A 15,910-nucleotide genomic window follows, 5' to 3' on the forward strand; every position below is an offset into this window, starting at 1 on the left:
TGACCCCTTCCCTCCCCTCTCCAGCTCCCCGCGCATTGCACTGGCGCGGGGGCTTTGCACTGTCTTCACGTTGGAGCCAGTGCCAGTCACCGGAGACGTCAGGACCAACGGGACACCGACCCCCAGGCTCACTGCAAGCACGGAGATCCCAGAGACCCACAGCCAGCAGCAGCCCAGCCCCGTTCCAATTCCAGAGGAACACGCTCTCCGCTGTCCCCGTAGGGACAGAAGCTGATGGCTCGGGCTGTGACGTCTCCGGCCACCCCCCTGTACAGGAGCTGAGACTGGGAACTGTGGGGTTGTTTGCAGTTGCAGAGGGAGGGGGCAAGGGCGGTACAGTTCCCAGTCTCAGCTCCATTCCAGGGGGGGTGACCGGAGACGTCAGGACCAACGGGACACCGACTGCAAGCACGGAGATCCCAGAGACTCACAGCCAGCAGCAACTCTAGCCCAGCCCCGCTCCAACTCCAGAGGAACCCGGGTTGCGGATGAGGGGGGTTCCCAGTCTCAGCTCCTGTGGGCGAACTACCACTTGTCGCTGTAGCGGCGAATCGGGGAGCGGGTTCCTGTTGGTCCTGACGTCTCCGGCCGTCCCCCTGGACAGGAGCTGAGAGACGTCAGGACCACCAGAAGCCGCTCCCCGATGCGCCGCTACAGCGACAAGTGGCAGTTCGCCCACAGCCCAAGCTGCGCCCCCTCATCGGGACACCGACCCCCAGGCCCACTGCAAGCACGGAGATCCCAGAGACTCACAGCCAGCAACAACTCTAGCCCAGCCCCGCTCCAACTCCAGAGGAACCCGGGTTGCGGATGAGGGGCCGCAGCTCGGGCTGTGGGCAAACTGCCACTTGTCGCCGTAGCGGCCCATCGGGCAGCGGATTCCTCTGGAGTTGGAGGGACAGGGAGACACAGCGGCTTTTGAGAATGGTGGGCAATCACTTCCAAAGTTCTGCCCACACAGTCAGTACACCTCTCCTACACTTGTCTCCTGCACTAAGATCATCTCGCAGAGAATGATCCCAGCCTAACCCTCCCTATTCTCTCCTATTCTGCAAGAAAAATCTACATTGAAGACTCAAACTCGCGATCGAGTAACTGCCGGGATCGAGGCGCAAACTCGCGACCTTGCGGATACGAGCCGAGCACTCTACCACTGAGCCAGCCGTTAAAATCTACGCTAAAAATCTTCCATTCCGAAAGCCGAAAAATTCTGAATTACGAAAAGTGTCTGGTCCCAAGGCTTTCGGATAAAAGGTTGTGCACCTGTAGTTCAAAAAAGCCCAAAGTCCATCGTTTGATCAAAGAGACCATAGTTTGAGGAAATATATAATAGAACTGCTCGTATAATAATGGTTGAGGTTAGTGTTCAAAGTCTGATGGTTGTTAGGGAAGAAGCTGTTTGTGAGCTGGTGGTCTTGATTTTCAGACTCCTGTCCACTTTCCCGATTGTGAAATTAGAGCAGGGTGGTGTGGGTCATTGATATTGGCTGCCTTTTTTTCGATTTGGCGCCTCCTGTAGATTCCTTCAATAGTCGGGAGGTCAGTACCTGTAATGGACCATGATGGCAGTGTATCCATATGGTCTGATACTTTGCATATTATATCTGACACGCGATCACCGTATCCTACAAGAGAAGAGTCTGAAGAAAGTCCCAACCCAAAACGTTACCCATTCTTGCTCTTCGTAGATGCTATGCTTCTCCAACATTTTGTGTTTTGTACAAAAGATTTTAGCCCCATGATACCTAGTGGCATTTACCATCTCTCTAGACACCCACCAGTGACATCTTGACAAGAAATGCAACTACCTAACCAGCCGTGTGCCTGATCGGAGGCTGGGTTTCCATGCTAAGTGACTCTCTCACACCTTCACCTTTTCACCAGGTGCTACCTACAAGGCAGGAGTGTGGTGAAATGCTCTCCATGTGCCTATGTGATTGCAACTCCAACACGCGTGCCCCCCGCCCATTCCATCAGTTATCTCCCCTCTACTCCATCCGTCCTGACCTGAAACGTCGTTTGTCCACTTCCATTCACTGACACTGCCTGACTGCTGAGTTCCTCTGGTAGCTTTTCTTTTGAGCCCATTATTCCACTTGATTTGTACCTTATCCATCTTAAATTTTGTTATCTATTCAGGCACTACTCTGACTTGGAAATATTCTTCTTCAATTTTGCATCTAAATCAAGATCTCTACCCAACAGCACTGTGGGAGCAACTTCACCAGGACCTCTGTGATTCAAATAGGACGTCACTATCTAGACTTGAGGACAGCCCCTTAATGAGGGCCTTACTGGAGTGCTCATCAACTAAAAAATAAATAGGAAAAAAAACTCTTTCTTCTTCACCATACACAATTTAACTTCATTTTTGCCCTCTCGGTAAAAAATCAAATCATACCTTCAGATTAGGGAACAGTCTCTTCCGAGCTATTACCAGGCAATGAACCGTCCTCTCTACAGCTAGATTGCGGACCTGACGTCCTATCTACTTCATTTGAGACCTTTGAATTGTCCTGGGATGTCAGGACTTTCCAGACTGATTCCTGGGATGTCAGGACTTTCATATGAAGAAAGACTGGATAGACTCGGCTTGTACTCGCTAGAATTTAGAAGATTGAGGGGGGATCTTATAGAAACTTACAAAATTCTTAAGGGGTTAGACAGGCTAGATGCAGGAAGATTGTTCCCGATGTTGGGGAAGTCCAGAACAAGGGGTCACAGTTTAAGGATAAGGGGAAAATCTTTTAGGACTGAGATGAGAAAAACATTTTTCACACAGAGAGTGGTGAATATCTGGAATTCTCTGCCACAGAAGGTAGTTGAGGCCCAGTTCATTGGCTATATTTAAGAGGGAGTTAGATGTGGCCCTTGTGGCTAATGGGATCAGGGGGTATGGAGAGAAGGCAGATGCAGGATACGGAGTTGGATGATCAGCCATGATCATATTGAATGGCGGTGCAGGCTCGAGGGGCCGAATGGCCTACTCCTGCACCTAATTTCTACGTTTCTATGTTTATCGGCCTTCAATGTTATATCTTTGCACTAAATGCTGTACCCTTTATCCTTTATCTGTGCACTTGTGTACAGCTTGATTGTAATTTTTAAACTGAATTGTAGACAAACAAAAGTTTTTCACTGTATATCGGTACACATGACGATAATACAAAACTAAAGACCTCAGAGGTACAGCGCGGAAACAGGACCTTCAGCCAACAGTCAGCACCAACCAGAGATCACCCCGTACACGAACGTTATCCTACACACTAGGGATAATTTACAATTTTACAGAAGCCAATTTACCTCCAAACCTGTGCATCTTTGGAGTGGGGAGGAAACTGGAGCACCTGTAGAAAACACAAGCGTTCTCAGGGTGAACATACAAACTCCTTACAGACAGCACAGACAGTGCCAAGTCAGTGTCTTTGGCACTGTGAAGCAGCAAGTATACCGCTGCACCACTGTGCCACCATTTTGCTGCCAAACTATTGTTTCAAAGATGATTGTATTGATTTTTTATGTCTGTGGCTGCACTGCAATTGGATTTGTTCTTAACATTCTGTGTGTGCAATGTAAACGTTCATGATCGTTCTCTGCTTGAGCAGAATGTTTGCCGATCTGCTACAGAACATGAGTCATGCTAAATGTATTTTTATTTTTACAGATCATCTACATTGTATGTTCCTTTGCCGCAGTGTACCTGATCTACTTCAAGTTTAAGGCTACGTATGATGGAAACCACGACACGTTCCGGGTGGAATTCCTGGTTGTCCCCGTTGGTGGATTGTCTTTCCTCGTCAATCATGACTTCTCTCCAATGGAGGTAAATTACTTCACGTGAATTCTGTTTCGGAAGACGCTTTTGCTAACTTAACTAAGTAGACACAAGGAACTGTGCAGTGCTGCAGTAATGGGCCTGTTCCACGGTATGAGTTCACCCAAGAGCTCTCCCGAGTTTAAAAAAAAAAAAATCAAAGTACGTAGCGGGTACGTCGGAGCTCGGGACGTCTCTTAGCGGCTCGTAACGCTAACGGCAAGTACTCGGGAAACGCAGTAAGCTCGTGAAGACTCATGAAGATTTTTCAACACGTTGAAAAATGTCCACGAGAGCCCCGAGTACCTACGAGCGGCCATTACCGTAAATCTCCAAGTTCGAATCAGGGCAAACTCGGGAGAATTCTTGAATGAACTCGTACAGTGGGACAGGCCCATAACTCAGTGGGTCAGGCAGCATCGCTACTGCTGTGTCACCGTGCCGCCATTATAAAACTCTTAAACAGACCTTCCCCTGTGCTAAAGATGGATTCTGAATCTCCCTCATGCAGCCCTTTTTTATGTGTCCATTCTCTGTAGCTAACACTATATTATGAACAAAGTGCTGGAGTAACTCAGCAGGTCAGGCAGCATCTCTGGAGAACATGAATGGGTGAAGTTTCAGATCACAACTCTTTTTTGGAGAGTCTTCTTCAGAAGGGTCCCGACCCAAAAATGAATGTCCTCCAGAGAAGCTGCCTGACCCGCTGAGTTACTCCAGCACTTTGTGTTCATGGCAAGATTCCAGTATCTGCGGTTCCTTTGTGTCTGCATTTAGCCTGAATATAGTCGGGAGCAGAGTTCTGATCAACACCTTCTTTTCCAGATTCTGTGGACGTTCTCGATCTACTTGGAGTCGGTTGCAATCCTGCCGCAGCTCTTCATGATCAGCAAGACGGGCGAAGCGGAGACCATCACAACTCATTACCTCTTCTTCCTGGGGATGTATCGCGCCCTCTACCTGATCAACTGGATCTGGCGCTATTACTTTGAGAGCTTCTTTGACCTCATTGCCATTGTGGCCGGCGTGGTTCAAACCATCCTCTATTGCGACTTTTTCTATTTGTATGTTACTAAAGGTGAGTAATCAAACAGTGCTTTTTTTGATAACCTCTGATGGTCAGCGTAGACGTTATGGGTCGAAGGTGTATGCCACTGTGTAAATATAACCTTCCATTATGGCAACATTCCAAAGTACTTTGCGCAGTCTGGACTAGAGGTTTTAGTTTAGAGATACAACGTGGAAACAAGCCATTCTGCCCACTGAGTTCGTGCTACACACTAGGCACAATTTACAGAAGCCAATTAACCTACAAACCTGTACATCTTTGGGATGTGGGAGGAAACCGGAGCACCCAGAGAAATCCCACGTGGTCACAGGGGGAACGTACAAACTCTGTACAGTCAGTACCAGTAGTCCGGTTGAACCCAGGTCTCTGGTGTTATAAGGTAGCAACTTTACCACTGCGCCATTGGGTCGCCCTAGTACTGATCATTGAATGAGAAACTGGTGAGAGTTTGGAAGTTTATCGTAGCGGGGCCGCGGGGAAGCGCAGTGGAAAAGTGGCCGTGGCGGCCGTCACACGGGACGACCTCCTCTCCGTCTCCCCCGCCCAATCATCTGTCACGCTGGTGGGTGGGCTTCCCCTCACGGAAGCCATGATTGGCCGGCCCTCTACTGCTTTTGACTGTCCTCAGATCGCTCCGGGCCTTGCTCTGGTCCACGCCGGCCGCAGCGTAGCTCAGGCCCGGCGCCTGGTGGGGAGGCTTCTGCCCTGCGACCTGGCTAGATGCTGCCTCTACCCCCTACCCCTCCCCAGAGCAGAGAAAGAAAGAGAGATGGGGGAGGGGGGGGTGGAGGAGTGGAGACGGAGGTGGAGTGGAGATGGAGGAGGAGGGGCCTCCCCTCTCTGCCCCCATTCCTCTCTGCCCCCCCTCTTCCTCTCTGCCCGCCTTCCTTTCTGCCACATGAATGAATTCCACAAACTTAATGTGCCTAAGGAATTCCAACATCCCTGACTTAAATGCATCAATTTTTTTCTGAAAATGTAAGAATGCATCATTGGACAAGATTTTAAGCTAGATGTGGTTTGTGGCATTAATGCTTGGTGCTCATCTTGTAATGGTCAGTATACATAAAGCACACAGCAGAACCATTGTGTGATTTTGCTGAGTGCCTCGTGGTTGCTAATTTCATTGCATAATAAGGTTATATTTTCATGTGATAGGAGTAGAATTAGGCCAATCGGCCCATCAAGTCTACTACGCTATTCAATCATGGCTGATCTACCTCTCCCTCTTAAACCCATTCTCATGCCTTCTCCCCATAACCTCTTAAACCTGTACTAATCAAGAATCTATCTATCTCTGCCTTCACTGGCAAATAATTCCACATATTCACCACCCTCTGACTAATTAACCATGACAAAGGCTTTGGATTATTTGAGGTAGCATGCAAGGAAAAGGTACAATTTTAAATAAATGTTTCTATTCAATAAAATTCGACCTTTATAATTAATTTAAGAAGGGTCCCAGCCTGAAACATCACCTGTCAGTCTGTAGAATGGTCCTGACCCAAAACATCACCTGTCCATTACCTCCTCAGATGCTCTTAGGCAGAAGATATTTCACAGGATGGAAACAACAGATAATAGAGAGCATGCCTTAATGGTCAGAGGGGCAAAGTTTATAGGAGATGTGCAGGACAGGTTTTCATTTACTGAGACCACTGACTGCTTGGAATGCACTGTCGGTGGAACTGGATTCCATAGTGGTGTTTAAGAGATGTTTGGATAGGCACGTGGATATGGAAGGACATGGGAGATGCGCAGGCAGATAAGAGTTGATCTTGGCATCATGTTCGGCACAGACATTGAGGGCCGACGAGGCTGTTCCTGTGCTGTATCATTCTATCTGTAGGAAAGAACTGCAGATGCTGGTTTAAATCAAGGGAAGACACTAAATGCTGGAGTAACTCAGCGGGACAGGCAGCATCTCTAGGGAGAAGGGAGATATTTTGGGTCGAGACCTTTCTTCAGAATGAGGGGTCTCGACCTGAAACATCACCCTTTCCTTCTCTCCAGAGATGCTGCCTGTCCCGCTGAGTTACTCCAGCATTTTGTGTCTACCTGTATTGTTCTATGTTGCCTGACCCACTAAGTAGTCCGGGGCGGGGCAGTGGGGCAGTAGCAGAGTTGCTGTCTTGCAGCGCCAGAGACCCAGGTTCGATCCTGTCTACTACGGGTGCTGTCTATATAGGAATTTATATGTTCTCACTGTAACCACGTGGGTTTTCTCTGGGTGATCCGGTTTCCTCCTACGCTCCAAATACGTGGGGGTTTATAGGTTAATTGCCTTCGGTAAAATTGTAAATTGTCCCTAGTGTGTAAGATAGTGCTAGTGTACGGGGGTCGCTGGTCGACGCAGACCCAGTGGTCCTAAGGGCCAGTTTTTGAGCTGCATCTCAAGTCTGAAGAGTTCCTCTAGCGCTTTGTGTTTTTGCTCAAGATACCGGCGTCTGCAGTTCCTTGCCTCTAATGACGACTTCTCTCTCTTCTTTTCCTTCAGTTCTGAAAGGGAAGAAGCTGAGCCTACCAGCTTAAGTGCCAAAGATCAGCCGAGCTTCTGTCGATGGTCGTCTCCGTGCAAAGGAAGCATTACCACAAACCAAGAGCGTAAGATGCCTAAAGCAGAGAGCGGGGGCAGACATGGGGAAACACACCTGAACTTCAACGTCAGCAGCTGCCCTGTCCTACAACGGACCACAAACATCAGTTTTCTGTTTTATGCATCTTGCCTTTTTTATTACAATGTAAAAATATATTTTCTACAAAAATATGTGCTGAAAGGATGAATTACTTGCAGTGGTTTAAAATAAAATCTTGGGAGGTTGGGTCTGGAAACGCATCCTGTGTTTCCAATGAGGATTAAGTGCAAATTGTTTGGGAAAAAATTTGAAAATGACTGGCACATTGATCAATATGCAAACACGGTATCTGACTAAACTGGTCTGTATGTTTCCAACCACTTGCTGTATTTATTTGAATTTGCCAAAAAAAAAAATCTCTTTGAAACTTGTTGATTCTTCTCTCTCGCCCTCCCCCCCTCCTCCCCCACCGAGCTTCCACTTTCTGCTTGTACCCAGCATTCAAAACACTAGTCTCGAGGCTGATATAACAAATTCAACCCCGTCATCTGTCTGACGAGGTTTCCTTTACTCAATCAGTGGTTAAACCACCTTCAGAAGGATTGTAAAAGTTCTGCCATTTGGCATATGTTCACACAGAACGTGAATAAAAGATCAGTAAACCTAACTACATTGGATGTGCATATTACTGATTGGAAAGTGGTTTGGACAGCATAATGTTAAGTATTCAAGGGACCATATGGCTTTGAGTTTGATCTTGGGATTTTTATTTTGTTGAACAAATCACCTAGAATTGATGACCTCGACCACCACTTAATACTTTTGAAACATTTGAGAGGGTTATCTTGTAGTTTTTTTACACTGAGCTGTTGCATGATATCTTGTGATACTGCCCAATAAACATTTTATGAAAACATTTCCCTTGCACATCATTTGTCTACGATTCATCTCAACGTAGCTAGCAAAGTTGTGAGCTGCTTGAAGAATGGGGAAGTCCCGACTCAAAATGTCACCTGTCCACGTTCTCCAGAGATGCTGCCTGACCCGCTGAGTTACTCCAACACTTTGCGTCTTTTGTTATAAACCAGCATCTTCTGTCTCCTTGTTTTTAAATAGAACTAGTGCGAACAGGTGATTGATCATCGGTGTGGGTCAAAGGGCATATTTCCATGCTGTATCTCAAAACTAAACTATATACCGGTAGTTGCTTTATGGGAAGGAATTTTTTTGCCATCCTAAAGATCTCTTTCATTCCTCCCAATCCCTCCCCCCTTCCCCCTGCTTACACTGGGAGGCTGCAAGTGTTTGAATCTCTTAAAGTATTCATTTTGTCTCTACCTCATTCAAAAGTTTACACCACTGATGTTGTAGTAAGGCTTTAAACTGTAGTGATAGAAGTTATACGCTTTTCATACAACACAAAGTACAATACATTTTAAAACCAGGTCTCCTAGATCAAAAACATGACAAATGGTTTTGTCATTTACCTATATATTTAAATTTGGTACAATCACTTCATTTTATCTTCTGTTTTCCTTGGCAGTGTCCATTCATACTACCTTGTTTGTAATGGTAAACATTGTAAAGTTTGAGTGCAAATATTAAGCAACTCTCAGTTCTTGGTTCTTTATTTTTACTTTGTTTGAATGGATTTTCGTTCCGTAAATTCCCAAAGAGTTTTGTGATGTTCACGCATGGCTAGGCTGCACATAATTTAAGTTTTATTTTCAGTCTCCGTGTGATTCTTGCTTTAATGGCTGATGCTTATTTAGGACCATGCTGAATTTCTGCTTATCCATTTGAATGGATGATCGGTCTGAAGAAGGGTCTCGACCTGAAATGTTGTCTGTCCATTCCATCCACAGATGCTGCCTGACCAGCTCCTCCAATACTTTGTTTTTTCTCAAAATTCCAGCATCTGCAGTTCGTGCGTCTCTGTTCAAATGAACGATTGCCTTGAAAGTGGTTTCAAATAGTATGTCAAGAGTGTTTTATTGTCATAACTCCCAAAATGGAAGAATAAAATTCTTGCCAGATTTATTGATAATTACAGCTTTTAATTCTGTAACACTCGATGGACTAACTTGCTTTGTAACATGAAAAGAAGCTGAACAGTACTTTAGTCTTGGAGTGAACCAAACAGTATATTAGGGTCTGAAGAAGGGTTCCGACCTGAAATGTGACTTTATTCTCCAGAGATGCTTCCTATTCCAACATTTTGTGTCTATCTTTGGTATAAACCAACATCTGCTGGTATTTAAATGGGTGGCACGGTGGCAGAGCGGTAGAGTTGCTGCCTTACAGCGTCAGAGACCCGGGTATGATCCTGATCATGGGTGCTGTCTGTATGGAGTTTGTACATTCTCCCTGTGACCCTGTGGGTTTTCTCCAGGTGCCCCAGTTTCCTCCCACATTCCAAAGACGTACAGGTTTGTAAGTTAATTAGCTTAGGTGAAATTGTAAATTGTCTCTAGTGTGTAGGATAGTGCTGATATATGGGTTGATCGCTGGTCGGCGTGGACTCAGTGGGTCAAAGGGCCTGTTTCTGCACCATGTCTCAAATCTAAAATTGAAACATGCAAGGTGTCGGCCTTGCTTCAATGGTGGCAGCTCTGTTGTTGAGACTTCTCACCTGTGCTTTAGTTAATGAGGAAGTGATGCACTGTGAAAGACGTAGTCCCTCAAATAACAAAGAGTCACTGTGTGCACTTTTAAGCTGGAAGATATCCAATATGTTAAACTGACCATGCCGACCAAGAAAACTTGCAGAACAAGATTTACCGTGAATCTACTTCAGGTAGATAATTCCAGCTCTTCCAATACTAATAACCTAACAATATAAACATTGTAATACAGCACGGAAACAGGCCCTTTGGCCTGATTCGTCCATGCTGACCAAAAGGCTGCATCCAAAATAGTTCCATTTATCCACAACGTGCCATGTAGGTGTGGTTCAATTGCTCATAGGGTGTAATTCTTGGAGGTACACACTGAATATTACTAAAGTCACGTGTTATGTTATACTATTACTAAAACTCATCTTGACCTATTCCGGTTTGCTTTTTTTTTTAATTGCGCAAAAACGGTACCCTTTATCGCTAAGATCTTTTTTGCCACCTTACTCACCGTTTCCTCTGCTCCAAGCGCACCAAGTATTGTTCCGATCGGTGGAATTATACAAAAGTTATGAAGGTTTAAAAATCATGAGATCAGCAGATTGGTCTTCTCGCCTGTCAGTCACAATGAAGATAACGCCCCTACCGGCACCCACTGGAGAATAAATCCCTGGAGGCGGGGCTGAATTCACAAGTAGTCCTGATTGAGTCTACAAGAGGAGTCGGGGAAGCCGCTGTGTGGAGTCGGGAGGCCCACCTTACCATTGTCCTGTGATGTGTTGTATCAAGTTTAGTTCAGATTGATGGTGTATTTTACAAGTTCTTCGCATTTTAAACTTTACAAAACCACTTTGACAAAAAACACTTCCATCTGCACTGGCCGTTAACAGCGTATGACATCACCATGGGATCTCATTTACATAAACTGCCCGTCAGCAGTGTTCTACCCCACAATGGGATCTCATTTACATTTAAAAGCTCTGTTTTAAAAAACAGCAGCCTCCACCTCAAAATGACGGCAAGGGGGGTAGGAAGGGGAGAGGGGTTATGAAGGGTGGGGAAGGAGAGGTGAGGGAGGGAGTGGGGGAGGAGAGGGGAAAGAAAAGAAGGTGAAGAGGAGGGGGAGGAAGTGCTTGGGATGAGGGAATGGAGGAGGATAGGGGTGGGAAGAGGGATGGCAAGGCGCACTTGGGGAGGGTTGCTGTGACTCGCGTCACAACAGCGATCTCTGGGGTCACAACGGGAACCTGTCAGCCGCGTCTGTGCAGTTGGGGACTACGGGTGAGTGGTGGAATATTGCGTTTGGAGACCAGCCCTCCCGAGTGACTTGGTCTAGTTCTATTATAAAAATAATCTGATGTGCACTTGCGGGTACATTGTGTACAACTAAAACAGTTGTCGTTAAAAATGGGAAGTGTGATTAGCTTTTATCCACTGGCACACAAGTAGCACTGGCCAAACTCCCACCCCAAGTGGTCTCTGTAGACACAAGGAACCGCAGTTGCTTGTTTACTTAAAAAAACACACACAATACTGGAGTAACTCGATGGATCAGGCAGCATCTCTGGAGATCATGGATAGGTGATGTTTTGGGTCAGATCCCTTCTTCAGACTATTTGTAGTTGGGAGGAGAAAGCTGGAAGAGAGGTAGAAGTGGGGCAAAGTCTGGCAAGTGTTTGTGGAAGACACATAGTGCTGGAGTAACTCAGTGGGTTAGGCAACATCTCTGGAGAACATGGATAGGTGTTGTTTCGGGTTGGGACCTGAAAAGCCACTTATCCATGTTCTCCAGCGATGCCTGATCCCCTGAGTTACTCCAGCACTGTGGTGTCTTCATTTGCAAACTAGCATCTGCATTTACTCGTTTTTAAACGATAGGTGGATACAGGTAAAGAGGCAAATGGTTGGACAAAGTGAAAAGACAAAAAGTGTGGGATATATCTCTGAAATTGTAACCTGCCAAAAGTATTTTATTGTCCTATGTCCCAGGCAGAACGATGAAATTCTTACTTGCAGCAGCACAACAGAGTATGTAACTATGGTACTCTGTAAACAATATAATAAACAAAAAAATGTTCAATGGGTAGATACACATAAAAACAATAATAGTGCAATAATATGGTTCTTAAGAAGTGTTTTATTCAATAAAAAAGCTTGAGAGTTATTTTTCTGCACCTCTACTCATGCAGGCAAACGGGCCGTAGCAATATAATGAGTTACATGGTGCAATTCTTATACGTATATGTAGATCGATTCTGTAAGTTGCTGATGGCATTACTCTGTTCAAAGAAAAAAGGGAACTTTATAGTGTCAGCAAGTCCCAACGTGTTGACTGGTTCCTGGAATGTGTGGGATGTCTATATGGACAGACTGGACGTATCCACTGCGTCTGTCTTTGCATCATCAGCAAATTTAGCAACTGCACCTTTTATGCATTCATCCATTTATACTGCTGACTGAGGAAATTCGGCATGTCTCCAGTGACTCTTCCAAATTTCTACCGATGCACCAAAGAAAGGTTTCGTCACAGATTACTTTTGGAACAGCTTCACCCAAGACCGTGAGCAATTGCAGAGAGTTGTAGAAGTAGCCCAATCCTTCCCACAGACCAGGCTCCTCACCATTGACTTCATCTACACTTCCCGCTGCCTTGGGAAAGCAGCCAACATAAAAACCTGTCCCACCCAAGTCGTACCTCCTCCCTGCTTCCATCTGGCAGAACCTTGAAACCGCGCACCGCCAGACTCTGGAACAGCTTCTTCCCCTCTGTTATCAGCCTTCTGAACAGTCTTTCCATAAGCTAGGATACTGTCTGATTCACCTCTACCCCATTGCAGACATTGGAATTTGTCTCTGGTACTGACGCGCTACAATGCTGAGAATGATATTCTGCACTCTGTGTATTTCCCTTTGTTCTACCTATTTTACTTGAGTTTGTGGAAGACACATAGTGCTGGAGAAACTCAGCGGGTGAGACAGCATCTATGGAGCGATGGAAATAGGCAACGTTTCGGCCTCGACCCGGAATGTTGCCTATTTCCTTCACTCCATAGACGCTGCCTCAGAGACACAGATAGGGTAGGCAGTCAGAACCTTTTTCCCAGGGTGGAAATGCCCAACAATAAAGGACATAGCTATAAGGTGAAAGAGATAAAGTTTAATTGAGATGTGCAGGCCAATTTATTTTACACAGAGAATGCTGGGGGCCTGGAATGCACTGCCAGGGGTGGTGGTGGAGGTAGGCTTTTTAGCAAGGCACATGGAAATGCAAGGAATATGGATCATGTACAGGGAGATGAGACCAGTTTAAGTTGACAAAATGATCGGCACAAACATTGTGGACAGAAGGGCCCGTTCCTACGTTGCACTGTTCCGTGATCTGATAATGGTATATGGACACAGTGATCTGTTTTGTAGTCAATGCCTACTATGTTCTGTGTGCTGAAGCAAAGCAAGAAACATTGTCCTACCAGGGACACATGACAATAAACTTACTTGAACTTGATTAAGACTACGGAAATCAGGTCTCCCCACTACACACCTACGAACTTTTTATAGGGGGACAATCGAGAGCACATTAACCTACGGCATCACTTCCTGGTTCGGGAACTGCAAGGCGTACGAACGGCACCAACCAGACAGGATTGTGAAGACCGCCAGCAGGATTATTGGTGCTCCACTCCCTTTCCTGCTGGAGATATACAGGAAGAGATGTATCAGCAGAGCCATCTCCATCATCAAAGACCCCTACCACCCATTGCATCACATATTTCCCATCCTGCCATCTGGGAAGAGGTACAGGAGCATTAGCTGCAAAACCAGCAGGATGCTCCTCAGCTTCTTCCCGCAGGCTATAAGACTGATAAACGGACTTTGCCCCCTGCCAAAGTATCGCGCACCAACCACCAACCTGGACACTGCAGCAGAGCCACTGTCGTGCCGCTGCCGATCGGAACGCCTGTTGATGTTTAGTAGAGAGTAGAGTGTTTAATTTGTTCATGATATATGTATTTTTATTTCTATTTATTTTTTACTGCACACTGAGTGGACACTGGTTGAGCAACGTTTTTTTGTTTCCTCTGGGTATGTGAATAGTCAGGAAAATGACAATAAAGATATACTATACTATACTATACTATTATGATTCTCATTCCTATCGTGGGATCTGGTTGCTCTGATTCCTAGATGACAGCAGTAACAAATTATGTTTTTAAAGTAGGTTATAGAGCCTGCTCAGTCCTTTAATGAGGCTGGAATTACAAAAGGAGGGCTCCATTTTAAGCATACGTCCAGGAATAGTTATTTAGCAACTTAAAACGGACACGACACAAAGGTGATATGATCGTTGTGCATGGGGTGGGGAGAGAGGGTGGAGGTGGAGCGAGTGTCGGGGCGGAACGTTTGTGCGGGGCGGCGGTGTCCGGGGGAGGGGCGGGGGCGGGAGCTCTAGGCTGTGATGGCGGCGCCTCCCCCCTGCTGTGGTCGCGCTGCTGGGGGCCGGGATTCAGCCGCCGGGTGACGGGGAGTGAGGGCGGCGACATGCCGGCGCTGGTGGCGTTCGGGGGGCGCTGGTCCCTGGCCGGGGACGACCTGGTCTTTCCCGGGGCCTTCGAGCTGCTGCTGCGGGTCGTGTGGTGAGAGCGGGTTAGCCCGTGGGTGGCTCTTATACCCCCCACCCCCCCTGTAACCCCCACCCCATCCCCCCTCTGTACCCACAGACATCCTCTCTGTACCCCGTACCCCTAATACTCCTCAACCTCACCCTGAACCCTCCCCTATACCACGATTACACCTGCTGATCGTGTGGTGAGAGCGGGGCTGCCTGCGGCACTCATACCCCGAGACACCCCCCTCTGTATCCCCCGACCCCTCCCATGCCTCCTCTGTACCCCAAATACACCTGCCGGTTGTACAGTGGGAGCAGGACGGCCCGTGTATCCTCTGTACCCGCGAAACCCCTCTATGCTCCCTTCCCTGTACCTCCAATATCTCCCTCAGTACCCCTCACCTCCCCCTGAACCTCAGATACTCCCGACCCACACGACCTTCCCCAGACCCCCTATCGTGTACCCCAAATATTCCTGCGGGTCGTGTGGAGGGAGTGGGGTGGCCTGTGTACGGCTAACACTCCACAAACCCCCAACTTCCTCCTGAACTCCCTGCCGCTCCCCCCCCAAATAGATCATGTGGTGAGAACGGGGCGGCTTCTGTACCCCAAATACCCCCTGAACCCTGCAACCCCCTCAGCCCCACCCCGCCTGAACCACCACCCCTCCCCCCCCAAACTCCAAATACCCCGTGGGCCTTGTGGTGAGAGTGGGATGGCCCCCGAACCCCAGATACCCCCCCCCCCCCCCCCCCCCCCCCCCCTCCCCTCCCCCCCCCCCCCCTGTAACCCAGTGTGGGGGAGATGTAGGTTGTGCTAGCAGGGAATGTGGGTGTTCAGAGCAAGATTTCACTCGGATGCTGAATGTTGTTGCTCATAACACGGGTTAGATTCTGATGTACCTTCAATCTTTGGAGCAGAAGTGTGCTTTAATTGTGAAGATAGACACGATATGCTGGAGTAACTCAGTGGGTCAGGCAGCATCTCTGGAGAAAAGGAATAGGTGATATGTCGGGTCCAGACCCTTCTTTAGACAGCTTTAATTGTGACAACTGTCTTTCCCCACGACTGTGAGACCTGGACACTTTCTTCCAAACAATGGAAGTGAGGTTACTGGTCGGGTTTGAACTCGCCATTTTTGGATTAGTAGCCGTACCTCATTAATGGATAACTATTTCACACTGGTTCAATGGTTATTTATTATCATGTGCAAACGCACAGTAAACTTAT

At 47.1% G+C, this 15,910-nt stretch overlaps 2 protein-coding genes across 2 annotated transcripts in view; both read left to right on the top strand.

Moving 5' to 3' along the window:
- kdelr2b (KDEL endoplasmic reticulum protein retention receptor 2b) overlaps positions 1-8,375 on the top strand; it is a 27,999-nt gene extending 19,624 nt beyond the window's left edge. Inside the window, exons 3-5 of the mRNA XM_055651577.1 lie at positions 3,665-3,823; positions 4,640-4,892; positions 7,381-8,375. Coding sequence (XP_055507552.1) covers positions 3,665-3,823; positions 4,640-4,892; positions 7,381-7,415 — 447 coding nt within the window. The 3' untranslated portion in view covers positions 7,416-8,375. The remainder of the gene's footprint in view (positions 1-3,664; positions 3,824-4,639; positions 4,893-7,380) is intronic.
- Positions 8,376-14,508: 6,133 nt separating this feature from the next.
- The window catches only part of daglb (diacylglycerol lipase, beta), a 30,047-nt gene continuing 28,645 nt past the window's right edge, over positions 14,509-15,910 (top strand). The window contains exon 1 of the mRNA XM_055651596.1: positions 14,509-14,708. Coding sequence (XP_055507571.1) covers positions 14,614-14,708 — 95 coding nt within the window. The 5' untranslated portion in view covers positions 14,509-14,613. The remainder of the gene's footprint in view (positions 14,709-15,910) is intronic.

Source organism: Leucoraja erinacea, chromosome 20, assembly GCF_028641065.1.
Source record: "Leucoraja erinacea ecotype New England chromosome 20, Leri_hhj_1, whole genome shotgun sequence".
In the NCBI taxonomy this organism is placed as follows: Eukaryota; Metazoa; Chordata; class Chondrichthyes; order Rajiformes; family Rajidae; genus Leucoraja; species Leucoraja erinaceus.